The following is a 27,169-nucleotide window of genomic DNA, read 5'->3' on the forward strand; positions in this document are numbered from 1 at the left end:
AAGTACATTTAATTCATGTCAGGTGGCATCACCCAGAAATTTCAACAAATTAAGAAATGTTAACAAACTGCAATGAAAAACTGACCTTCAACCAGCAGCCAAGGAGAAAGGTGAGAGTTTACAACCTGGCTTGCCATCAACCACAGATGTGCCACCTTCCAATGATCACTTCTTACACATCACTAAAAGTAACTGAAGCTGATCTTGCCACTTTTAGCAGGAAAATACACGTCTTGAATTTAATGGCAACCCAAAGTTAATGACACTAATTAGGAATGCAACAACCTCCCCATTACCATACCTCTGGAATAAGAAGGGTGAGTTTCTTGAGCCAGTCTTGCAAATGATCACTGTCAGCCAGACTGGATTTCACCAAGGAGCAGCAGTGAGCCCAGCTCACCAAGAGCCACATGGAATAGTGAGTGACTGAAAGAGCAGGAGAGAAACCCCACTGTAAGCAACAGCTTTTTGGGTAGAAGGTTTGCACATTTATTTCAGCCACTCTAGCAGGCAAGACAAAAATCTTTCTTGGCACTTAGGATACAAAAAAACCTCAGAGCTTTACCAATATCCTGATTAAATACTGACCACTGTATTAATGATGACCATCCAATTAGATCAAATATTACTAGGGCACAGTCCTTTCCTAAATCTCTACTTCTTAACCCGTGAGCTGCTGCTCTGGATCACATCTTCACACTTATTTCCTGTTTTGTACTCATTTCTGTGGCCATGTTTGTGTTGCCTCAAACAAAAGTTCCACTGCAATCATCTTGCAACCCCCAGGTAACTTTGGAAATTCTTAGGTAGCATCTTTGTAAGGAAATCAGAGTAAGAATGAGCATTGTGCAGTGCTTCAGACTCCATCCAGTGTCACCTTTCCTCTGCTAATAAGGCTAGCACACTTTCAAGGACTACACTTTCAAACATCTCATCCAATTATCAATGGAGAAAACATTATTCATCTTTCATTATTCAGGAGAGAGACTGCCAGCAGCAAGAGCCCAAGCACAAACCCACCCAGTGACAGCAATTTCTGGGGCCAATATTAACTGGGATGTGCTCCCAGCCAACAAGGCCTGAACACTGATTACAGATACATCCAAGGGAGTCCAGGACAGCTTTTTATGGGATAGGACCCCACCTGTCTTGCCAATGAAGCTTTTCCTCTTGGCAGAATAAAGAAAACTGCTCTTGGAATAAGGTTTATTTCAATTTTTCAGGTGCAACAAGACTTTATTCCTGGTAGCCCTTCATCTTCTCCTTAGCTTCCACTGGAATTTCTTACTTTCTTCTTTGCAAAGTGTTACATTTCAATAGGATCCTGCCTGGATACCTCTGCCATTGGTTATTAATGCAGGATAAAGTGCTGTATGGGACTTGTCTGAATTTGCTGTTCTCATTGATGCAACCCGAGCTAAAAATTCTCCCATAGAATTTCTGCCACAAGCCCAATAAGAAAAATTTTGGCAAGAGGGAAGCAGCTGCTGCCCATGGAAAAACTCACTGAGCAGAAGATGCTTCCAACCCCTGCCCCAGCTTCACTCCCAAAATAAAACAGAATTTTCCCCCTTCCTAGTCTTAGATAAAGTTTGGGGATCAGGGGTGGGAGTAGGAATGGGGAAAATCCAGATGGGATTTAGCCTGGAAAGTGGATTGGGAAAATCTGGATGAGATTTCAGCCAGAAACAGGACCAGGAGAAACCCAGCCAGGAATTCTCCGGGAAACCTGATTGGGAGAAAACCTGGACCGGATTTCACCTGGAATTAGGACTGAAGAAAACCCAGACCAGACTTCACCTGGAATTAGGACTGGAAAAAAACCGGACCAGATTTCTCCTGGAAAATGGATCAGGGGAAAACCTGGATTGCATTACGAAGAAAATCCGAATGGGAAGAAAACATGGATGGGATTTCCCCTGGAAAGTCGATCGGGAAATGCCCAGGACTGGATTTCACCCTGAATCCAGACTGGGGAGAAAACCCGGACTGGATTTAAACCCAAAATTAGATCAAGGGAAAACCCAGAGTGGATTTCTCTCACAAACCATGGATATTTCCTTGGAGTAGAATGATTTTCCAGCACTCTAATGGTGGAATAAATCAAAATCATAACTTATCATCGATTTGCTCTCCCCATTATTAGCTCCTGACACAGCTGTTTTGCAGCACTGACCTTCATGCCTTGACCTGTGATCAGACTGAGCCTTCAACACCCTGATGGGAAGAAGAGAAAATAATTTAAATTTTATCACAGAACATAACAGATTATCACTCAGAAATACAAGTACACACAAGGCACAGCACAGTTAATCTTAAGTAACCACTTGGAAAATCACTCATCTTAAAAGGATTCATTGCTTGTAGTATTCAAAATTAGCAATGATAATGAAACTATGAAAACCGTCAAGTCACCCCATAAAGCTTTACTGTCTACAAGATTAAAAGTTATGGAGAAGTACCCATCTACAAACTTTAGACCTTTATATTTATTTACTTCCATTTTTATTAATTTCAATAAAAGGTTATGAAACCAAAAATATAGCATATGTACTTAAAAATTATTCCTGTAATTATAGGACTATGACAACTAGAGGTCAAAGTTAAGAACACTTGCAGACTGGAAATGTTCTGAATGTCCTTAACAATCTTTTAAAAATATGGTAAAACAACTATCCATCATTTGGAAACAGTTCTACAAGTCCAATGCAGCAAAAACCTGACCTCCCCAGCATCAGTTTGACTGCCTCAATGCAGCCTTACACAGAATTGCTTTTCTCAGGACAAAAAGGCAACAGGACCAAAATCTCCAATAGGTCAGATTTTGCCTTCAGTATCAGCAGGATGGAAAAAATAAGTCAAAACTGGCAGACGACTAAGCAACATGAAAGTGAATTTATTTTAGTTTCTCCATTACGCTGCCTTGAAAGTGAGAATGCTCTGGAGAAAATAAAGAGGGGATTTTGGCATGAGAATTTATGTCCTTTATGGTTTATACATCCATGCCTTTTACACCCTGACCACTGAGTTCTCAGCCCTCTCCTCTCTGCCACAGCAGGAGGTGACTAAGAAAAGCAAGTCTACAACCTCTGGAGCTCAATTTCTGATGTGGCTGTCAATGGGGACCACAGCTGGAAGAGCCCTGGAGTCGTGAACTAAAGCAGCGATGAAAATGTGCACACTCGATCAGCTTTATCACAAAAATAAAAAGATATTGTACCTAGGTGCCAAGTTGTCATATGTATAAGCAACTGACATAAGTCGCTGAATCAAACTGGTTCCCTGGACAAGTACAAGAAACACCTTTAAAAATTGAAGTTGAAAGAAAAAAAAAAAAAAAAAACAAGTTAATATAACAACAAGCTTTTTGATCTGTTTTTCAATTATACACACTGTGTGAATCTAAATAAACCCACCTGTGCAGAGGAGGAAGAGTCAAAGGCAAATCACAGCATCTTCACAGTTAACAATTTACTGGTTTTATTAAAGTAGAGCTAAAATCCCATGTTTCACTGACTAGGTCTAGATGCTAAAATTTCATTCTCTAAGGAAGACAATTCAACTGAATAGGAAAATCAACCATTTATTCAATCCTTTTAAGTAAAAGCACTATTTTTTTAAAGCATAAACTACTCACAGCCTTTTAAAAACCTTAGGTTTGAGGAGACAGGGCTGCGAATAAGGTTGGACACAAATTTTGCCTTTCTCAGGGATCAATACCTTTTATTGACTAAACACTCTTAAAATATTCATCTTTAACAAACCTGACAGACTACACAGAATTTTAAAACTCAAGTCTGAAGAAAATCTTAAAATATTTAAATATCAAATCCACAGCAATCAGAAATATTAATCAATTGACAACTAAAAACTTAAAACCAGTAAGAGAAAGCAACAGCATAATTTATGTGTTAAAAAATGTAATTCATTTACTAAGTTCCCTGTGTGACAGTAGCCCTGGTGATTTAGGGATTTGTTTTATCAAAAATGGCTGATATTTATAGAACAGTAAAGGTCTTTCCAGGTATAACAAAGGGGAAGTTTGGCTCCAGCTCAGAGTCCAGACCTGCACTTTTTGGCAGTCACAGCTGGTCCTGTGCCCAGGAAAGTCAATTTACAGTGAACTTTTCCCTGATGCCAAAATATTTCGTGTGCTTGGCCTGCTTTAGGAAATCAGCATGCAGGAATCTGGCAGGAAGGTTTACAGCTGCAGGTAAGTTCACACTCACTCAGATTTCCCTAATAAAGTCATTTTAGTGTTTATTAAAGTAATCCAAAACGGACTTAGCGAGGACAAGGGCAGCTCATAACCACAAGTTAATAATAAAAAGACTGATCAATTTAAGAAACAAAACCTAAGAAACAGGGACAAAGCACTGGAATTCTGAATTCCCAGTTAATGTGTTCACCAATCACCAAAACACCTTTTGGTTGCCAGGTTTAAAGCAATTCAAATACTTTTCTATAGAACAAGTAAGAGATCAATTATATTACTGATATCAATTAGTACTACTGACTTCCACTACGTGATTTTATTACTAAAATAAGGACTTCACATTTACTCTTTTAGAAAAGGAGTTATTTTCTAAAGCTCACAGAACTTCTGTGTGTCTCCTACCTCTGTCAGCCGCGGGATATGAAGGCCCTTGACGTGGTCACTTGTTGTCTTCCTGGATTTGCTCGGCCACGTCCTTTTCCTGTGGCTCTCTGCTACCCCAGACCAGGCAAAGACATCGTGGTAAGCCAAATCCAGATCTGAGGGATCCACTGCAAACTGGCAGATGAGCTTCAGCAAGCAAGCAAGACAGTCCAGCTGCCACTGGGAAAGGGAAGGAAAAGAAATCTTCAGTTTTGAGGGATTTATCGTACACGTAATTCAATCCCTGCTATGGAATTTGCAACTGAAAACCTCAGCAAGGTATAAAGGATAAAAAATCAGAAGTAACTTGAATTTAGCTCAAACTAACGATAGAATAATAGCAAAAAATGTGATTATTAGTCATTCTTATATAACATGTTCATTATTAAAAAGTGCCTTTATTAACACCACAGCCACTGTAACTAATTGTCTCACTGACAGCAGAGGAAAATGCTGGGAAAGATCATTAACAGATTACTGCTTTTAATACACACTATCATAAATACTTTTCCAAATGACAACCTTCCCTAAAATAAGCAGAAAAAAGAGCAAAAATAAATACTCCATTCTTGTTTGGCTACTTTTGACTTCTTTAAAGAAGTATGATCTGTTACAGTAATATCAATACAGTTGCAATCATTCCTGAGGAAGGAACCCAGGTTTTCTTCCCTCTAAGGCTCCATGAGCTACAACTTTTAAGTTCTACAATTTTAGAATGGACAACCCTCCCTAAAATCCATAGGAAAAACAGGAAGGGTGGTGCTAAAATGTAAAAAAAGTCAAAGGATATATCTATACATACACACACACTTTTTTTCTATAACCTCTTCCAGGAAAATAAAATATTTTGAAAGAAGATGCTATTACATAGACTCTGGTGGTTTCAATCAGAGAATGAATCTATTTCATGACAGAAAAATAGCTGTAATAAAGGTTCAAAGTATTAAAAGTCTTTACAAACAACAAGAATGTTCTTCTGGAAAGGGTGAATGAACACTTACCACAGTCCATGATTCCTGTTCCTTAGGCTCTAGGATTCCAGAATTGAAAATTTCCAGTAACTGCTGGAGCCCTCCAGCAGCAACAAACTGTAAGGATGTTATGGAGCCAAAGTGAGAAAAAGCAGATACAGAAAGAACCACTAAGATCAGTTAGATACCAACCTAAGTTTTTAAATCAATAAATAAATTATAAACTATTCAGCTGGATATTTTATGAAAACAAATGAAATAATTGTACATGGCTATGACAAATTTAGAAGCTGTGATAACACAGAAAACCAATGCTGCAAATGTTATCCTTAAATTTGAGATAAAAGATTTTAGGATAGATAATGTTTTAAATGGGTTTTTATTTTACATCTCTTGAAAAATTGTCTTAGGTATCATGGAATACTGTAGGAAAAACAAACCTTGCAGCTCCACGTGTTTTTACTGTTTTCTATTTGATCTTCACTTGAATCATCTGAGTCTGGGTAAAGATCACTGTAACTTCCCTAAATATAAACAAGATTAACTGTAAAAACAGCTAAAAAATTGTAATACTATAAAATAAATCATCAATATATGCTTTGGTTCAGAGAAACCCAGATATTCTGTGCAGGAAAATTACCGTAGATTCACGTCTTATCCTTCTGTTGGGCTTGCCCAAAGCTTCAATAATTTCTAGGGCATACAAAAGTTTATGGGCACTTTTTATTCGCAGAAGATCCTTCCAGCTAAAGCCATCATTACCCTTAAAAGATGAAAAAAAAAAAGATAGAAAACAATTAATACAATTATATGTAATGCTCATCTATTTAAAAATGCAGGGAGAGGATTTTTCAAGTGTCATGGGCAAATTGTTTGGGGTTTAATTTCATCTGTTATCTGAAATTAGACAATTTCAAGCATATTTCTATGCATGATTAACCATCTGAATAATGAAAAGGCAACATTATTATATGCTAAAATACAATTTTAAATTAGAGGAAAGCAAATGTCACATTGTAACTGCCACCAAAATTGTGATGCATGTGTGCATAAAGAGCTGTAATATCTAAAATCTGTTAGGATGTAATTCCAACCACTTTTAAAGAGGCTGAATAATATTTTCATCTGTAGGACAAGAAATTAACTGTGCTTCCAAGCAAACCATGCTGTGAACTGGGGGAGGAGAGTACAAAATTATGACTACCACAACAGCCACAGTGTAAAAGCCAGGCTGCAGCTGAATAAACTGCTCTTTCAATCTAAGTAAAAAAGATTGTGATCATTAATACTATTCATTTATAAAATAAATTTTGAAAATTAAATTATAAGAACAAACATTGGGAGCTAAGCTGACATCTCTGTTTAGTTTTAGATTTATTAGGTTTATTCTTGTCTCAGCACACAATATATTTACTATATAACATTCCTATATTTGGGGAAAAGTCAACTAAAGCACTGGATGCTAAATTCAAGTAAAATAAAGATAAACATGTAAAATTTTGTTCACCTGCTCATCAGAAATATTCTGGAATGCCTGCAGCATATTAGGGCACGTTGGTAGGAGCATTAACAGCTCCCAGACACGTCTGGATAAGTTTTCTGCATGGAGATGGAGCTCTTCACACCTTGCACTCTGACAAACCAAACCACAACCATTTTTACTGTGAACTTCTTTGAGAAAATGACATTTCAAAGCCCACAAATGTATTTATTTGTAATTAAGAAGCTATTTGCTATCTAAATCCATAATTAGGACATGATGGTTGAAGTCTGAACTTGCAAGAAACTAAGTTACACGATCTTTAAATCATATTGCATATTTTGAAATTTTTAAATGCAAATAAAACTTATAAATAAATTACAGGTTCAAATCTACTATATATGATTTCATTTCCTTCAAGCTAATGATGGCATAGAAGACAAAGCTTGGGTTTCCGCAATAAAACTTTACAAACCTTTCTTCAAGCCAATTCCTATTATGAGTCATCACATATACTTAAATAATCAATATTGTCTCTTAAGAATTTTTTTTATAGCTTCTACAACATTTAGAACATTAAAATTTATCAGAACAACACTGCTAAGAAAAAAGGAAAATGATAAAGATTTGACCACATGTGAATAAGCAGGTAATAAACACCTCTAGCAACTGAACAGAGTAGACAAAAAATAGGCTTCACAGGAAAACCAAATCCAATTAAGTAAGACTTAAATGTAATTGTTCTAATAAAATTACTCCAAATTACCTCACTATCTTCCATAGCTACTTCTCCAGAAGGAGGCTTAAAAGAGGCCAGCATCTCTAACAAATCAAAGAGGGTGGTAAGATGAGGCTCTTGCAGGAGTAAAAGCATTGGAATGTTGTCCTTCTGAGGAGGAGGTAGGCAGGAAGCTGGGAGCTGGACACCTTCACCTTTCCGTTCTCTCCTGGGGGCACCCAGGGACACGAACACCATCTGGAACACACAAGGAGCAGAGAGACAATTTTATGACAAGCCATGGAATGTTTTCGTAAGTATCAGAATTAAAAAATTAAAGACAAATTTTTGGTTTGCAGTCGTATCTTTACTTTGTGGCATTTTCAGCAACTGTCACAAATGAAGTTTGGGTTTGCTTTTCACTTCAGGCATTCACAGTGTAGCTGCATTCCTGATTCTGCCCCTGAGGCTGGGGGGACTCCAGTCCTGAGCTGCTACCACCCCAATATTGATCACACCCAGCCCCACGGACAGCAATCAGCTGCAGAACACAAAAATAAAGTCTTGGCCACCGTTTCCAGCGACTGCTCTCATTCTGCCAGTACCTGCATATCCTTAAAGCCCAACTCATGGAGCGTTTTCTCATCATAGTCAGTTGTCAGCTCGTGCCCAGATGAAATCATTCTCACAGGTCCCATGAGGCCACCTAGGACAAAAGCCTATTTCAGCAAAATTCTGGAATCATATTTTAAGTTTCACAATTTTAATAGTACACCCCTTAGTAGAGGCAAAAACTTGATGTCATTTCCTTAAGAAAAGTGGTAATTACATTCAACTAAATTTACTTGCACGTATCACAAATAACCTTTTTGATGCCAGGTCACCCAACTCTGTAGTGAGAAGTGTTTGTAAAACAAATTTAAACACGCCTTCTGTATTTTGTAGTAAATGACATGACACTATGCCACAGAAGGATAATGGAAAATGATTGGGATCATCAACAGAATCCCCTTGTACCACACATACTTGTGCTCAAGTCAAAGAAGCGATGATTAATCTTACTTAAATATAAGTTGGAACCAAAGAAGTCACATCACACTTCAGAAGGGAAAAACTGAACAAGAAACCTGAACAATTGTAAGATTAAGACTTAAATTCCATTTGGTGCCGACATCCAAGACTCTCTTCTTACAAGCACACTTTGCCCAACATGACGTTTTTCTAAAATGCCAGTTATAATAAAAATAAGTATTTTCTGCTTTGTGGCAAAAAGCAAGACAGTTTCTTTACCAAAACTGCTTCTGATGAGTGGTTGGAAAAGGATTTTATAAAGAAGGCAATTAATGTGTCCAAAATTCAGTCTGGTTTACTTACATTGTGTAAAACATGGTTTGTAGAAGTTGTTAAACTGTGAAAAGCAACTCTGAATCATGTTTAAACATATACTAATAGTGGTGCTGGAAAGAGCTGTTCATGGACAGAATTGATTCAGATCATTATTCATTACATGCTAACACATGCTTATAATGAGAGAGAAAAACCAAGAAAACAAAGATAATTCAGAAAACATTCAGATCAGCAATAACTGATAAGAATGCTGTAATATATAACATCAGGAGGATTTAGGAAACATCCTCCTGAAGGATAAAGCAGGAATTTTCATTCACTCACATACACACTAAGGGAACAACAACAGGATGCATATTCACTATATAAAGCAAGGTGACATTCCAAATTAGGAGCCTCAAAGCAGGATGAAGAATCAGTTCTGCTACAGGATGACCATAAATTAAAAAGCAATTGCAGGAGTAAGGAAAATCTTCCACCTGACAGGAATACATGTATATGGAGCATAAATTATGAATTTGGATTGTGGCTTCAAACTCTGAATCAATGGCAGAGCCAGAAGTGCATGAATCAGATGAAATGCAGAGTAAGATATACAGAAATGTAGGATTTTATCAAGCCATGTGCAACAGAATCTCCAGTTTACAGAAAATAACATAATTCAAACAATAAGAAGAAAAATAATGTGGGGGAAAATCTATTGGAACATGGAATTTGGACAGATTTAGGGACTTAGGGGATTTACATTTTCTTTGCCATTTCAAATAAATGGTATCTCTTAAGAAACAACACTATTAATTAGAAGTGAGGGTGATATCAATTAGAACTACAGCTAAAGAAAATAAATCATAATGCTTGCTTAGCTGGGATATCTGGGGGGAAAAAAGCCCACAATCATTTAAGTTGTAAAGGCAAAATCTCCAGGTAGGAACAGCTCACCAGGGAAATCCCCTTTGCGACTGCTTTGGCCAAACTCCTGAAGCTGTGCTTGCTGGTTTATCTGCTCCTTCTGCAAATTTTCATACCAATGTGTGACTTCTGCTCGGAGATCAGCCACCTGATCACTAGGGTACATTTCTATGGTCATCTGAAAGAAAACAGGTGTTTGATTTTCCCAAGAGAGCTATGGAATTACTAGCATTTAACAGGGTGGGGTGTGCCTGGAAAAGGAGTTTTCACTCACCTTGTCAGGAAGTCCAGCTGGCTGACAGACAATCCTTAGAGGTAGCGACTGTTTGTCACTCAGGGCTTTCAAGTGACTGCTGATGCCAGTGCCTTCAATCTGCCACTGTCTCAGGTGATATGCAAACCTTAGGAAGTAGGCAAAAACATGGAAAAAGTGTTTTTTTCAAGGCATATTTAACACTAATGTTTGCTGAACAATGAGAGAAAGACAAAACCTGCAAGCTGTTTTGAGTTTTTTTCAGTAAGAGGAAGTTACTGACATCCTTGCTATTTTTCAAATAAAGTAACTTTTAAGAAGTTTCTTTGGTGAGGGATGGGGAAACACAAACACATCCACACATACTGATACAAGAACAAGGGCCAACTCTGGTAACTGTTTAAACTTTATTTATGACCTTTCACAGTTATTCCCTACTGTCTTTCCTTCACACAAAGAAACCTTTCCTTAAATTAATAATCACCCTTAACACACTCATCACTATGATAAGAGGAATGGAAATAAATTCAGCATCCAAATGTATCAGTAGAGTTTTTTACCTTCTCCTAAAAGCCTCCAGGTGTGTTTTCAGCATTAAGAGCCCTCTTTCAATAATGGTCAGACTCGAATGAGAATCTTGCTCCAGGTTACTCGAAGCTATCATCAGACTCTCCATACACTTGCTAATAAATTCCTGCTCTTTTTCCAGGCCAGTTTTACCTGCAATACCAGTTCAAGTCAATTTACAGGCTTTGGAACAACGCATTTTAATACTAAGAATAATGAAAGGGTAGTGCTGGGTATTCTTTTAAAGCTCTTCAAACAGAAGAATAAAAAAGATTAAAATTGAAGGTGATACCGTTGATGTAGTAAGAGTTGATGTACTGGATGGCTGCTCGACTGACATCACCAGACTGTGCCCTCAAAGCAATGCCCCAGAACTGGTCCATGCCACACAGCTGTTTTGACAAAAGGAAAACAAGCACAGAAACAAAACGTTGCCTCATTATTTTACTGGGAGTAAGGGTTTTCTGATCTGAGATATTCTTTTTAGCTCTTGACTCAATCACTAACAATATCTCATTTTCTCCACTGCTTGCACTGTCAGTACTGCACGCATCAATTACCACAAAACTCTGAATTTCTCAGAAACATTTTCGAAGCATGAAACATGAGGAGAACTGGTTGAAATTCTAAATAGTGAATTGTCATTTCTGACAAACAGGAATATTTTCAGATGAAGCCATAACACCACAACTATAATCAGTATTCACTGAAAGAAAAATAAATTGCCTCAAATCAATTCGGAGAATATATTCTAAATGTAATTATATTTATGAGGTAACTGCTCTGGAAAAACTTCTAAAGCACATAATACATAAATTGAGACACATTTTACAACAGGTTTCTGGTCAGAATTGAGTATGACTAACAGAATGTCATTTGACCTTCTTCACTAGATAAGTAAATGTTACAAACCTATTTTTTAAACTCAACAGTGGATACAGTTCAGTTAAGATAAAATATAATAAACTGCACAAAGAGATGCAGGCAGCAGGTATCACTTTTTTGTTGTTTTGTTGTTTCCTATCTTTGCCTTGAGAGATAAAATCCACACGTGCCAGAGAGAAGAAAAGCACGAGACAGAATCCAGGCTCACCTCGGAGTTGGAGCCACCATCATAAGCACTCGTAGCCAGTCGAGCCAAATTACACAAATGCTGGAAGAGGTTTAGGCCAGTCATACTGATAGTTTCAGGTTTTAGCTGTGGCATCTAAGCAAATGTAAAAAAATATGACAGGTGGAACAGAGAGCAATTACAGGGTATTTATTTCACTAGCACTGTTATTACTAATTGCTTTTATTATTAATCACATTCAAATGCAGTAGATTGAATAGATCTGTTCTTGAAAAAAGATCATACCCTGAATGTTAGATACAAAATGAAAATCAAATGTAATTGGCTTAAACAATTCACTTCACCACTGATTTGAACTCTAGCTATGCAGAGGGGAAAAGAAGTTACTTCATTTTAACATCAGCTGCTTAACTTATCAACAGCAGGAGGATCTGTTAGTATATGTGATGCCCATCCAAAAAAACTTGTACATGTTCAAAACTAGACAAAAACCTGTGTAACCTTGGGAAAGAACTAGACTACATTAATTATTGCACAATCTATCCATTTTGTAATGTCATCTGTCAAAATGGATAGATGGAACCCCTTGCAGAGAGCTCAGCATGTTTGTCTTTCCAGTGGCTGTATTTGCTGATATTTGTAGACCCCTCCCAAAAAGAAAAGTCCATTTTTCAGTTCAGGTTGAGCTGTACAGCATAAAGCAAACTATAGTTTTGTGCAGTTTTTTTTCCAAATTAAAATAAAGTGCTACACAGCTGCAGATAGAACACATGGACTATTTGTAAAGAACCACTCAGGTAAATTGCAGTGTGAAAAGAATTCCCACTAATCCATTTCCCTCCTCTCTCCAAGCAGAGAAAAACCTCTGCATGACAAGCAGGGCCCTCCTGGACTACTGAAGAGATGATTTCCATAGAAACGATTTTAAATACAACTAACAGTGTTGATACAGAACAAAACATTCTAATTGGAATTCTAAGGTTGCAATTAATTCTGTACATACCTTTTCCAAAAAAAGATGTTTGTACGTCTCCATACCCATGGCATGCTGGTCTTTACTCCGTACTTGATTCAAGAACCAGTGTAGTGCATCATCATAACATTCAGAATCTTCTACTAAACAGTGCCACAGGATGTCCACTTGTTCTAAACTCAACCCTACAATTAAGGAAGTATTTTTAATTACTCCTCTGTAACACCAACTATTCCATAAAGCCCAAAAATACACAGAAAAATCAGAGTATTTCTGTCAGGTCACAGCATATAAATGTATTGTATGACAATTTGACTATCTATAGTGAGAACACCCAAAGATCAATTGTAAAAAGTGTAATTTCTTCATAATGAAAAATTATTTTCTGACAGTATTACAATACAAAGAATTATTTCTTTTTGGAATATAGTACTCTACTAAAAGATCTCTGGGAACAATATGGACACAAACCAAAGCCCTTAAGTACATAATGTATTATCTTCCCTTAGTAATTAATCCAATCCTATTATTTAGAAAAACTGCAGCACAGAGAACGTGAAAATTTGTTCTCACAGAACTACAATACAATTTCAACTCCAATGTTGGTTCTGTGCTTTTGCCAGAAAATCTTCCTTTTGAAACTGTCTTGGAGATTATTTTCAATTATATGATTATTAATCTGATATAAATTACTAAGAAGTATTTTTGCCTTACTCTGGGGTGCTGCTGTGGTAAGATAACCCCAAATACTCACTGAAATGATCTGGAGATCCCAGAGTTGAAAACACACATGTCAGGAATTGAAGACGAACCTGAACCTCGGCACTGTGGCTGTATCTAAATGAAAATTTGGACAAAAAATGAAAGTTTGTTTTGCTGTTTATTGCCATAACTTCTTTCCTACTCATCCATGTGCCTCTTAAAAACATAAATAATTGTTTCTTAAAATTTTCTTTCTCAATTTCTAGTTCAGTGTATGGCCCAAACACCAGCTGAAGATGTTGCAGAACCACCTCAAACAGCAGAATGACACAATAGCTGTCACTAGATAAAATCCTTTTTCTGCTGGGAATTGAGAAAGGGGATAAGAGTGGGGTTTTTTTTGTCTTACAGTCCAATTTAACTGTATCATTTTGTCATCTTACAGAATCTACCTTATTTTTTACCCTAAGTTGTAAAATGCTGATATTTCTACTCTGAATTTCTAATTCCAAATGATACATATTCTTCACAAAAAAAAGTCATAACTTATTTAAAAATATTGACTTTATTTCTATTTATACAGTAAAAGCTTGATGGAAAAAGGAGCAGAACAATTTCTCATTTAACCTGAATTTAAAGGATCCTACCTTCCTAAGTAATTCCTCACTAAAGCAACATCTAATATAAAGAGTGAAGTTAGATTTGAAGAAGTGAAATTGGACCCATAAATAGCAACATGTTTCAGATGTGGGTGCCCATATTGACTTTGACATCTGTCAAAACAGGAACAGTCTCTTCCTCTGGGATTGGGGAGCTGGAAATTGTACTGCTTGTTTATACACACCTGATTTTAATCACACAGATTAGAAAGTACAGATGGATGTATTCAAACAAAAAAAAATAATGCAAAGGCTAATGATGAATTTTAAAACTAAAACAATTGAATAGTTCTAGTATATGAAATCACTTTAATATCAAAACCTTTATGTTTTATTTGCACACAAATATTCAAACATGACATCTAACAAAAAAATTACACAATAGATGGGTTTTTTTTAAGAAAAGGAAGCTATTTAAAGTATTTTTACAGACTTTTGTCTCCTGAGGCAGGAGATGTCCCTATAGAAAGTATTTACTTACAAGAACACAGCAGCAGCGAGAGAAGACAGCAGAAATGGTTAAAACCATAAAATATCAAAACACTCCAAGTCAGCCGTGTACTTACAGTGCATGTTTGTGTCGTCCCTCCCTGACTGCCTGGATGTAGTGTACCAAATTATCAAAGAAAAGTTTCATCATATTTAGTTCCTTTTCTGCCCACCTGTGACAATTTGAAGGACAGAAAGTATTATGGTTTGCTTGAAAAGATCAGAAAAGCCACAGAAAGCAGCCAGCTGTTACAGGAAAACAGAACACACATAACTCCAAAGTAAACATTCCATTTTGCATCTACCATAGGAGCTGGACTGTACTCTCTTCCTCTTTGCAATCCTGAAGGTTTCCTAACATTATTTTCAGGCATAGGACTGACAGAACACTCCCTTTTGAGCCCATGAAAACTGTTCCCAAAGACCCTAACTCAGAAACAGTCTAACTCAGAACTGGGCATATGTTTAAATGTCATGTTAAAAAGCCGAGGGAAAACTGCTGATAACCACTGTCACCTTTTCAGAAGTTCTGTCTCTGCAGTTACACGGTTTGCTCTGCTACGAATGCTGTACTCTGTATTATCTTCAAATTTCAAAGGATTTTAGAGTCCCCTAAATGCCAACATTTTTGGGACAGGGGCCTACTTACATTGTTATCCAATGTGTATCATAGCTGCTCCCAAATTGTTGAAATGTTCCAAACAGTTTGGGAAGAAGACGAAGTGAAACTACTACAGATCTGAGAGAGAAAGAAACAATGACAACACGTGATTGTTACAAAACTGAAATAACTGATTTCAAAATTCCTTTGAGAAGCTCCAGTTCTGTGAGCAGACCAACTAAAGGAAAGTGCTGTAAATCATAAATCAGAGTCATATGGGTTGGAAGGGACTTTAAAAGCCACCTCATTCCATCCCCTGCCAACAGCAAGGACACTTTCCACTATCTCAGGTTGCTCCAAGACCCATCCAGCCCAGCCTTGGACACTTCCAGGGATCCAGGGGCAGCCACAGCTTCTCTGGGCAACCTGGGCCAGGGCCTGCCCACCCTCACAATCAACCATTTTTTTCCTCGTATCTAATCTAAACCTACTTTCTTTCAGTTTGAAGCCATTCCCCCTTGTCCTGTCACTCCAGGCACTTATAAAAAGTCTCTCACCCAGTTTCATGTAGGCTCCTTCAGGTACTGGAAGGCCACAATCAGGTGACTCCAAAGCCTTCTCTTTCCCAGGCTGAACAATCTCAATTCTCTCAGCCTTTCCTCACAGCAGAGGGGCTCCATCCCTCTCATCAACTTCTCTGGCTGTGCTCCAACAGCCCCAGGTCCCTCCTGTGCTTGTGAAATATCCCATCAAAGTCAACCAAGAAGTTTTCTGACCCTGAACTACACTTACTTCAATTTCTTTACATGTAACTCCTTGGACACACAGCTGAGGTTAATCTCTCAGCATGCTTGTAGCTCATCTCAAATGCAGTTCTCAGCAAAAAGGTAACAGCTCAACACAGCAGGTGATGTCCAGCAGTCACTTGTATCATGAAAACAAATTCCACTTTCTCCAGTACAATTTCACTGCTTTGGCTGGTATTAAAACAAGTCAGATCAAGGTGTTCCTTCCTCACAGAAATTAGACCCCATAACAGACTTGGTGGAAAAGAATTTGTCTATTCCTCAGCCACCTGTGTAAAATCTGAATATTCAGTGTAAAATGCTTAGGCCAAAGCACTTGACCTTGCCCTCGACTGACTGAGGTGCAGACCTGATTTTACCTAAGGCAGAAAGGTAATAACCTCTGGCACAAGGGAGAGCAGACAAATGCACCAAAACATGAGAAATTCAGGACACCAAAGACAAAAAGAAATGGAGCATCAGAAACATCTGCAACAGTTTGGAAATGATTTTTATTCTTTCGCTCTTGCCTAGTCTAAGTTATCTTCCTGTAAAATGAAATAACTGTTAGAGCCAACTTGGATTTCTGGTATGCTGTAAAAATAAGATACTTATAAAACAGATAATTTATGGTTGAAGTTACCTGTTGTTTGCTAAATTTTCTAAGCAGCCTTCAATAAATCTCATTCGAATCTGTCTGTCAGTGAACCAGCACACTAAAGAACAGAGCAGCTTCTCTGCCTCATTTATTAACCCTTCAGAGAGATGAATCTACAGCAAGTAGAAAGAAAGGGCAATGAATATTATGCATTTATTTTCTTTCTAAAAATAGTGTTTTCTGGTATTCAACTCACTGCATCTTCATCCTGGACCAGATCCCAGAGTAGGGTATTTCCTTTCTTACAAACATTATCCAAATTAATGTCTGTCACCGCATTGCTGTTGTACTGATGTTTGTGAACTGCTGGTCCTGCACAAAATATAAAGACCATTAGTGAATAAACAGAAGGAACCATCTGAATTGAACATTATTCCCTAAGTGCACAAACAACAACACATTTTATTTGTTAACTGGGCTATTTCAAAGCTCAACAACGCTGTAATTGCAGCCTTTTTTCACATATGGGTTTTTAAAAGACCATACCAGAAGCCAGAGGGGCAGTTGGGCCAATATTTGCAGTGCTTTTGGCTAATGGCAAAGTGCAATTAAAAACAGCACTGAAGAACTGCAGATGCAATTGCTTTTTAATTTAATTCATACTTTAATTAAAAGATTTCTTAAGCCTTTCTGTGGTGTCGTGGTCCAAAGGGAGTTATCTCCATAACCACCACGGCTGGAACGCAGGGAAGGAGAACATTTCAATGAACTCCCCTCCTACTACGATTCCCTCCATCCAACTAAAAACCAGGAAAAACAAACACCATTTTCCCATGTATTAAAGCATCAAAGTGCAGGATTTTAGAAACTCATCATGTTTTCATAAACACTGATAGACATTTTCTTTCCTCTCTGTGCCCACAGCTGGCACCATTCATTGATCTACTATTTAATACTATTTTCATGGAACAGCAAAGTCAAGTAGAAAATTCAGACTTGCACACAGAACACTGTAATTATTTGCACATGCAAAACTAGGGGTGTCAAAAATAAACTGCACTGAGAAGGCCTCATGCTCAACCAGGAATTTGAATCTTCAGTTAGACAAGTAATATCTATGGAAAATACTGAAAAAAATATGCTGATTTATAGATTTATGAAGTTTTTAATAGTTTATTCAAGTCTGCAGTGTAGAAAAAGTCCATGTTTTCAATGTCAGGCTAAAATTATTATCATAAAAACTTCTTATTTGATTACTTCAGGGAAATATATAAACAGCACTGGGTCCTGCTGTCTGCTGGACAAGAGCAAAGTTGGTTCTTGCAGGCCAGTGAAGAAAAACATGAACCCTTCACCAACCCTGCTCTCCATTATGTTTAAAAAGAGGGTAAAAGAGAAAATAAAGCTGCCAAAATAGCATATGGAAGGATGATATAATTCTTGAGAAGTGTTTTAGGAGCATCTTAAATTGCACCCTGAAGTAAACCAGAAGATTTGGCAGTGTAAGATGAAATAGCACAAAATGTCCTTTACTGCAAACTCCCAAAGTATGAAGTCATATTTTAAGTCATTTTTCCAGAGTTAACTTCTCTAGAACCCATTATGGTTATTTCATTTATAGGTTCATTTATGATGTCAAATGTACAAAATCACAGTAATGTGCACCTACCAGCACAAAAATTACAGAAGGTTTCAGAGAGGAAAATAAAGACAACCTTGCATTTCAGTACCACCTTTCTTTACGCTTAAATAACCTGTTAGAAAAAATTACTTACTAGGTTCTTTTGTGCCTTTATTTGTTTGAACTTGCATTCAAAGCTCCAGACAAAATGGGAAAGTGGGGGATTTAAAAAGATAAACACAGCTAAAACACAGCTAAAAACAAATGAATGTTTCTGTGTTGACAAATCAACACAGACACAAAAACGTATCTCTTGGAGAAACATTAAATTCTCAGCAGTCATCATGGTTATTTTGCACAAATACAAATAAGTGGTTAAAATAACTGCATTACTTTAATTACTGGAGACTAATTCAAAATGACAAACTAAGTTTTTCCATTTTTCTTTTATCACTCTTACCTTGACTCAGATGTTCATGATAGATAGAGGCCAGGTTAGGAAGGTGCTGCTGAAGATGAGATGTTAGCTCAGCATGGGAATTAATCTGTACAAGCTCTTCTTCACAGCCAGACTCTTCCCCATCAAAATCTGCCATATTTTTCTCTGATTTTGCACTGACTTGAGAACTACTGCAGCTGACATCATCTGCACTAAGCATATCATCAACCATATGCCTGCAAAAGAAGAATATCAGAATGGACAATATCAAAGAGGAAGCTGTTTATAGCAGACTACAAGCGAGCAGACATCTCCCTAAAGCTATAGTCAGGATGAATCATCTGTTTGAACAGCAGCCCTTGTATGAATTGGAAAAACAATTACAGATAAGTAAACTGAAGATCTCACTAGCATGATGACTGGGTTGGCTTCTTAATGTTAACTAAATGCAGCACTTTCAAAAACATTTTTAGCATTTTCTTAAATGCTGTCTTATTTATTCAATACTAAAACTTAAGAGAAATCTTTAATCAGATGTTACCAAATCAGATATCTGTGTAACTGCCTGTGAAAATGAACATCTCTGTAAGACAGGATTATTCTGAGCTGCAGCAAAATATCCACACACCAATTTCTGCCCCAATGGAGGATTTTGCTACCACTTTTATTTCAGTTATGGAAGGAGTCAGAAGAAATGCCAAGCTACCTACCCATCATGGTGATGGTGGTGGTGGTGATGGTGGTGGTGGTGCTGGGGCCCAATGAACTGTCGACAGTTAAATAATTCATTCCCAATAGTTTCCCCAAGGAAGTCCCCCGTGTGAGTTATACAAGAATCTTGAGAGCCTTGTGAAATGTGAGCAGTGCTCATTTCCCCTGCCATGTCATGCTCTGCATCCTCAGCATGGGAGCAAGCATCGAGCATGCGGATGCGATTATCCACTGGCGGCACCGCGTCCGTGTTAAAAACATGGTCCTTGCCCGCCCCGTTACTGGCGCCGCTCCTCTCCGATGCCCCCTGGGCATCTCCCAGGCAAATGCCCGTTTGTGATTCCAGTTTTCTGCCTCGTAGATCTGTGCTCCGACTGCTTTTCTGGGGATTGTGACTCCTGTCCTCTTCCTCTTCGTCCTCCTCCTCTTTGAGAGCCTCGATATCCGCGATGTCTTCTGACTGCACCTCGCTGCCGGGGCTGCCGGCGGACTGGCTGGCGTGACTGGAGTTAGCCTCGTTGCTGGATCCATCACTGTGGCCACTGCTGCTCCCAGGCCCGCTGCTGCCATCCTCACCGCTGTTGGCTGTCTCATCAGAGCTTCCTTGCATGGATTCCTGAAATTATTTCAGGGTTTTTTTTAATATTGGTGGAAAAATAAAGCACCACTGGAAATACATAATTAATATCATCATCATCATTCAAACATCATTCTTCCTTTAGGAGAAAATGTGTCACATCTACAAGTTTCCATTCATTCTTTCTCAATTTGGTTGCTGATGACAAAATGCTCCAAGCAAGATTCAGATTTAATAATTGATTTTTTGCATTACCTTGCTGCTAACAGGGTGCACGCGCACAGAGCCCCATAGTGACACAAAAACAAGGTCTTGCTGCCCATTACTAAGAGATTAACCTAACTGAAACACAACTGAAATGCAGGAATACATTTGTCTGAGGTGGTTTTGAAACAAGTGCAGATAAAACATCATTTTTATAGCTAACAACAGGCAACTCAGCAACAAAATTCCCGGAGTCAGACTCGCGCTCTTACCTCTGTGTCCGAAAGGCGCTGCTGGACGTGTTTTGTTCTGTTAATCAGCTGTTCCTCCATTTCAATGTCACTGCCTCCACTCTGATGGGTGTCACTGTTGTCACTACTTTGAGGGCTTGCTGCTGGTGACCCTAATTCAAAACCACATTTCCCAGTTACTCTCTGACAGGTAATTACTGGAATGTAACAGCACTGCATAAATCTGCCTCAAATATTGAGCATTCTTCCAGCAAACAAAGATATAACTTAAATGATGTGTACCTAAATACTAAAAATTTCATTTAGAACACTGAGCATTTTACAAGGTTTGTATTCTGATGTCTCTTCTTGCTAGAGTTATACTAATTTCCTAGATTCTACCTGAAATATCGTTTCATTTGGTTTCTCATAAAAACAGAATTTCAAATTTAATTCTGTTCCAAATTCAAAAGCACTGTAGAATCCAATGAGCCAGACCGTGGTGTACAACTAAAATAATACTTACAAGGGGAAGGGGCTGCTCTTCTGAGCTCCTCTTCTTCTGAAAGAAAATAGCAGGATGGAAAAATAAGTGACTAAAAATCGTTTTGTCAGCATATAACCGTCCATGATTCATAAAAACCAGCAGTATGATAAGAAAGGGAAACTACAGTAAAATGGCTTGGCAGCACCTTTAGTAATGACTGTGGGGAAATACAGAGTCAAGTAAAAAACAAAATCACCAAATCAGGAACAGCATGTAATACCATAAACTAGGTAAAAAGTAAGCAAGCTTTTATAAGATTTTGTGTAGCTGTTAAGTTACAGATGTGTAGTAGAACAAGAATGGTTATGGATCATTTTCTGTATTAAAAAGAAAAATACAGACTGCTCTAGCTATACAAACAGAATGGATCTGAAACACAAAGCTTTCCAAAAGCACTCAGACTTTTCATGCTTTCATCTACAGCCTCAAGTTCTGCTGGAAAAATATGCCAGCGTGACACTTTTAAAAAATACTTAAAGGAGAAAGTTCTATACCTGCTTTTTGTCCAAACTCAACATGAAGAGCCAAGTTTGGACAAAAGAGACTATGGAAATTCCGTATTTAACTCCCAGATCTACTGGAAAACCACACACCTTTTTTGTTTCCCATGGGCAGGTTGGTACTCAGTAAAGATGCAAAGGAGCTTTGTTTTGACAGCTGAGCCTTAGCTGCCAGTGCATTATTCCACAGGGCTTTGATCAGCATGGATGCCAAATACAAGGTCTGGAAAGAAAAGCAGGAGAAAGTCCCATTAAGCAGCAGATTTTGGATATAAAGATCCACTGTTCGTTTTTCTCTACGCCAATACTACATCTCACCGAAATAAACTCATCAAAATAAACAAATCAATTAAATAACACTGTGTGAAACACATTCTAAGTTCAGACAGGAAGTTAAAATTTTCCATCAGTTGTTATGTAATCTCTAAAAATTATCCTTCAAAAAGCCAGGAGAGGTGTCATTCAAGAAACATGACAACTTCACTCATAGAGTTCCCCCTTTCTGCATTAATGAATATTCCTTTAGGATGACAAATCCATCATGGTTCTTTAACACTCTCATTTAATTGCTTTTCTCATGCCAGTGATGTTGCTGGCCTTGTCTTTACCTGTTCAGTGTGAGCACTGGGATGAAGAGTTGAGACAAGGTTAAGGAGGTGTCTAAGTGGGACAGGGTCCAAATTTTTGATCAAAGAAGGAAACAAGTCGTGTATGTAACGACTGCAATGCTTCAGCTACAAGGTACAAACAGAGAAGGTAACAGCAACAGCAAAATAAACAAATAAATCAAATATTGCAGCAAATAAATGTATTTGTACTAATTCTCAGGAAGCAGTTGTCAAATAATTTCAAACTTCAGCAAATCTGCAATTTGGACTGAAGTAATTTTGACACTGTAAAGCCTGCAAACGTACAAATCAAACGTAACAGTTCCTTCCTTAGTTCTAGTTCTGAGAGATTAGGTGAAAAAGAAGAACTGGAAGTTTGTTTTGTATTTGAACTTAAATATAACTTCTAAAATACTAGTTTATATGCTAGATCTTGAGGGAAGCAGCATTTGCAATGATTACCTTATTAGCAGTGGTAAATACAAATAAAGACTTCTCAGGAATAGACTGCGTGAGGATTATAAAGAATTCTTTTGTCTTTCCAGTGATGGATGTCAAAAAATATGACAATGTGTTCAGCTAACTACTCTATTTCCACATGAAAGTGACAGTGCTCCTGGATGACTCCTCTTTGGTTAAATGCTGCTTTTCACAGTCACTTAAAAGAGTTCCATTACGTTTCTAAGGATGTTGTAATTCAAAACATAAAATAATGGTTACAAGAAAAAGGTTCTAGAAAAAAATCTTATGTTGGTTAGCACACTTGCACCTCAAAAGGTGTAAATGATTTATTTTATTTTGCCTTCCTGGCATTAAAATATCTGTGTCAGCGATCTACTGTGTACAGGCCAACTTTCACAGGATTCACAGCACAATGCAATCATGTGGGTTCCATACAAAAATGCATTTAAACATCCTGAAATAACTTCAGCTGAGGGAAGATGAATTTTTGTCTAAAGGCTCATTTAAAAAGTGGAAAAATATACTTTAAGGCCTTCTACTCTTTTAGTCTGAAAGTGTCAGCTTATGAAACAGCGTTAGAGGTTTAAGCCTTTTGCAGGAAGTGATCAGGACATACTTAATTCTGACATCAAACATACTGTGAAACTATCACAATGCCAAAATGAACACTTAAACTGTAAAAGCATTATCAAAATTAGGTAATTATATTATTCCTAAAGCAGTATAAAATATATTTAAAAGATCCAGAGGTCTAACAGTGTGTGAGATACTGTGTGGAAACACCAAGGAAGTGAAAATACTGTTTTAAAATGTAGTGTGAAATAAATAATTATTAATTACTCTGACACAGAAAAATGTTGGAGTAAATGCTGTTCCAATGAGCAATTAATTAACATTCCAGCTGCATGTTTTAATGTTAATGGACCACACTGGTTTCACAATGTGTGTTCAGTACTATTTGACTGAAATATTGACAAAGAAATATTGAACACAAAAAAAAAACCCCCTTTAAATTCTAACCTGTTATAACAGTGTGTTCCCTAGGCCTGTTCATGCCTATTGTATTCAAATCCCCTAAATAAAAAATGTCACAATCTAAAATAACAAGCACAGCGACCCATTAAAAGTCGCACACAAATAAATCTTTCTGAAGGCAAAAAGCCTATCAGAGATTCCAGCTTTAGCAAGCAAAAAATAAAATTTCAGTGCTTTCTATAGATTTTAACACCAGTGGAGGAGCACAGCTGTAAACTTCACTGCCACAATTTTCACCTGATTGTTCCCACCAGGAGTACCAGAAATGGAAGCTACAATACACAGGAGCAAGGCAATCTAGCACAATAGTAAAAATATTGCAACTACCCTACAACCTTCATCCCCATTCTCAGTGAAAATACTCTGTCCTTTCTATACAACTTCATTTTTTCCCTTGTATAAAAGGAGCCAGGGTCATTTTTTGCATCTAATAAATAACCCAGTAACTGTGGCAGTTACCTAACTTGACATTTTGGTCAGCAAAACGCTCAGACAGTCAAGAAAAAGCAAAAAACTCAACTTTAAGAACGTGAAACAAAATCAACCATTTTCTCTTTTGTCTTTTATCACTCCTGCAATTATAAAAATTCAATATATACCTGTGCAGCAGCCCAAATACAGTCTATGTGTTGAGTACTAAGTCTCCCCTCAGCTGCAAGAAAATTCAGGATCACTTGGCACTGTTTGATGATCTGCAGAGTGAGAACATAGTGAGGAAAGGTTTACTAGAACAAGTTAATGCTCCAAGTTTATACCAAATTAATAATAATTGAATACAAACCTCAATATGTAAATTTGGTCCAAAAATGTGCTCAACTACATTGTTGCTGATAAGCCAGTCTGCAAGTTCTTTTGCAATTGACCTGAAGATGAAAAAAGAGTGGGAATGTAAAATGATCTGCCTGTAATATTTACTCTGTGCTCTTCTCTAGCACGGCACATCCTGCAAGTTGATATCTGCAGTTGGAGGGAGGGCACAAAAACCTTCTGAACACAAACCATAGTCAATGTTCATTTTTCCAAGCAGGAAGCAAATTTTATTTTTTTTTTTCTTTAGCTGGAAAACTAATGCCAAATATCAACATTTCCCCTCTGGATCATCAGCAAACATAACCTATAATTCTACTGATTTTATTAGTTCATGTTCAACAGACCACGTGCAAACAATTCCAAAGACCTCACATGGAAGATTTGGATACTGCTATTTAATCCAAGTTTATCATGGAATTCCACAAGTACTGAAATATAGCAAAAGATGGGAGTGACAGAAATTATTTAAGGAAGCCATGAATTTATTTTTAGACTCTCTTACACAAATAGCAACTCTCCCAAACTATGTTTGCCATAGTCATATTTACACACATACAGCACATAGATACTTCCAAATTCTCGTTCTACTCATCCACACCAACAGGGAACTTTACCCACTGCCATTTCTTAAGCAAATATTCAAACTGAGCATGACATGGAAATTTAGTTTCCCAAAACAAAAGCTGAACTTCCAGAAAGCACTGGCCTGTCTGGAAAGCAGTGCATAAGCTCTTTTTTATTCCTTCTCTTCAAGCAAATGTTTGTTTACCCTGATTTTGGCACCAGAAGCAATTACAGGACATCAGAGTATTTAAAGCCCAGCTTTTGGTTTAAATGGCCCTGGAATAACAGTGCTCTGTTTCACAGGGAGAAAGGATGGAGGGAGAGGGTGCCTTAGAGGACTTGAGGAAGAGTCACATTTATAGTCACTACTAAAATCCAGGATTGCCAATCTTTATCATCCTCAAGAAGGAAACAGGATTCTTTAGGTAAAAAGAGATTGCCTTTGTAAGTTATCCAAACAGGATTCACTATTCAGGGGCACACTGCCAGTGCTTCAATTGTTTTGAACTGCCTGATCCTCATGGGTTGAACTCAAGGAGCAAAGTTCCTGTTACTCCACATCATTTCTAGACTGTTCTCTTCCAATTCCACGACATGGGGAATCAAATATTCTCATACTGTCCAAAGATAATGTCCCATAACATGTAAGTAATGACTGATTGGCCTGCAAGGTACAAAAGTTATCATTTATGGCTTATCAATAAATGAGTTTCACATTAAAAGTGTAAAGTTTGACAGAGGATCTGCTCAAAGAGGGATTGAAAAGATAAGCAACATCTGTTCCATGAATCCAAGATGTCCTTAACTTCCCACAGTCTCATTTCAAAACCTAACCAAAACCCAACTACCCCAATACCCAAAAGATGCCCACCCAAAGCAAACTTTGGCACATGCACATTTCTGACTCAGCCAAGACTTGGATTTCTGTCTAACAAAGTCTGAATGAAGATCTTTCCTTTCTTCTTGCATCTCAACTTTTCAACCTGTAGCTTTGAGAAGGAATCTCAGGTAAATAACCACTGCTATGCTTACTGGCAATGCCAGTATGAAAGGACACATTCCTCATGAGGTCTCTGCCTGCTCATGGCACAACATCCATTAGGATTTGTATCCAGTCACATGTTGCATTTTAACCACTCCAAAGGAAAGAATAAAAGCTCTGCTCTAGAGTGAGTTCCTTCACATTTTATTAAATTACCATGGTAGTTCTCTGTCTCTAATTCACACCATGTTTGTTCTGAAAAACCACAGATAATTCTTTTGAAGGAATGCCTTTTTTAATGGGTGTATTCTCAGCAGTAACAAACTCTTTATCCTTCTCAACCCTAAGCTCAACCCTGGTAAAACAACATCTCAGATTTCTGAAGGTAAATCTGCATTTGATATGGATTTGTTGAGGATGACCAAAAACAAGAGGATCCTTGTGCAAGGCAGAATGAAGCCCTTGTGCTTCCCAGAGAGAACTGCTCCTCCCAGAAAACTGGGCTGAGGGCACAGCAAACAGTACCTTTTAAAATGATCAAGTTATTACTCCCACAAAGTGTTTTTTTTTTCTCTGATTTGCTAAGGAACGAATTTACAGTATCAGATTCAAGGATTCACCAAAAAAGCTAATTTCAGTGTAAATGAGGGGTGTCTGTCTTCTTTCCTAAACACTTCCATTTCAGCAAAGGTTTTCCTGAAAAAATTTACTCTTTTGTATTAAATGAAATGGTGAGAGTGAATATCATGCATTATGATCAAAGCATAGATGTGCTTTTCCCTCTCACATGAAAGTAGCAGCACAAGGAACGGCTTTACAAATTAGATATCCAAATCAGACAGACTTTAGGAGAAAGAAAATTCACCTTGGGAGTAACATATTAGCCGTTTTTCATGGATTTAATAATTGGATAGCAATAGGAAAAGTCATTTAAAGAACCTGATACTCTCTATGGCTCTGTGCTGTGGCAGGAGAAGAGAATAAAAAGGCAAAGGTAGCAGCTACTCTGGTTTAGTTGTCTCTAAATTTCTCTCACACTGGAAATGTACGTAACACTTAATCCATTTCTCCCTAGAATTTTTAATGTGAGTTCACTGATAATTCATGTCTGTCAAA

General features: G+C 37.5%; 1 protein-coding gene across 8 annotated transcripts in view; it reads right to left on the bottom strand.

Moving 5' to 3' along the window:
- The window catches only part of USP34 (ubiquitin specific peptidase 34), a 109,950-nt gene that overhangs the window by 38,119 nt on the left and 44,662 nt on the right, over positions 1-27,169 (bottom strand). For 5 of the 8 annotated variants that reach the window (XM_088052534.1, XM_088052532.1, XM_005525512.3 and 2 more), the window contains 29 exons: positions 24,479-24,560; positions 24,297-24,389; positions 22,201-22,326; positions 21,686-21,815; positions 21,072-21,107; positions 20,588-20,718; positions 19,534-20,150; positions 18,845-19,059; positions 17,020-17,135; positions 16,809-16,936; positions 15,429-15,518; positions 14,857-14,952; positions 13,684-13,766; positions 12,960-13,114; positions 11,978-12,091; positions 11,177-11,276; positions 10,878-11,037; positions 10,339-10,465; positions 10,095-10,242; positions 8,414-8,514; positions 7,857-8,066; positions 7,118-7,243; positions 6,251-6,373; positions 6,051-6,134; positions 5,641-5,727; positions 4,619-4,819; positions 3,221-3,303; positions 2,177-2,217; positions 302-426 (listed from right to left, as the gene is read on the bottom strand). In XM_088052534.1, the coding sequence (XP_087908660.1) occupies positions 302-426; positions 2,177-2,217; positions 3,221-3,303; positions 4,619-4,819; positions 5,641-5,727; positions 6,051-6,134; positions 6,251-6,373; positions 7,118-7,243; positions 7,857-8,066; positions 8,414-8,514; positions 10,095-10,242; positions 10,339-10,465; positions 10,878-11,037; positions 11,177-11,276; positions 11,978-12,091; positions 12,960-13,114; positions 13,684-13,766; positions 14,857-14,952; positions 15,429-15,518; positions 16,809-16,936; positions 17,020-17,135; positions 18,845-19,059; positions 19,534-20,150; positions 20,588-20,718; positions 21,072-21,107; positions 21,686-21,815; positions 22,201-22,326; positions 24,297-24,389; positions 24,479-24,560 (3,928 nt within the window). The remainder of the gene's footprint in view (positions 1-301; positions 427-2,176; positions 2,218-3,220; positions 3,304-4,618; positions 4,820-5,640; positions 5,728-6,050; positions 6,135-6,250; positions 6,374-7,117; positions 7,244-7,856; positions 8,067-8,413; positions 8,515-10,094; positions 10,243-10,338; positions 10,466-10,877; positions 11,038-11,176; positions 11,277-11,977; positions 12,092-12,959; positions 13,115-13,683; positions 13,767-14,856; positions 14,953-15,428; positions 15,519-16,808; positions 16,937-17,019; positions 17,136-18,844; positions 19,060-19,533; positions 20,151-20,587; positions 20,719-21,071; positions 21,108-21,685; positions 21,816-22,200; positions 22,327-24,296; positions 24,390-24,478; positions 24,561-27,169) is intronic. The other 3 variants (XM_088052533.1, XM_088052529.1, XM_088052531.1) reach the window with 2 other exon arrangements.

The sequence above is a fragment of the Pseudopodoces humilis genome, chromosome 3, assembly GCF_049639895.1.
Source record: "Pseudopodoces humilis isolate 2021_Gansu_Grassland_sample_001 chromosome 3, ASM4963989v1, whole genome shotgun sequence".
Lineage (NCBI taxonomy): Eukaryota > Metazoa > Chordata > Aves > Passeriformes > Paridae > Pseudopodoces > Pseudopodoces humilis.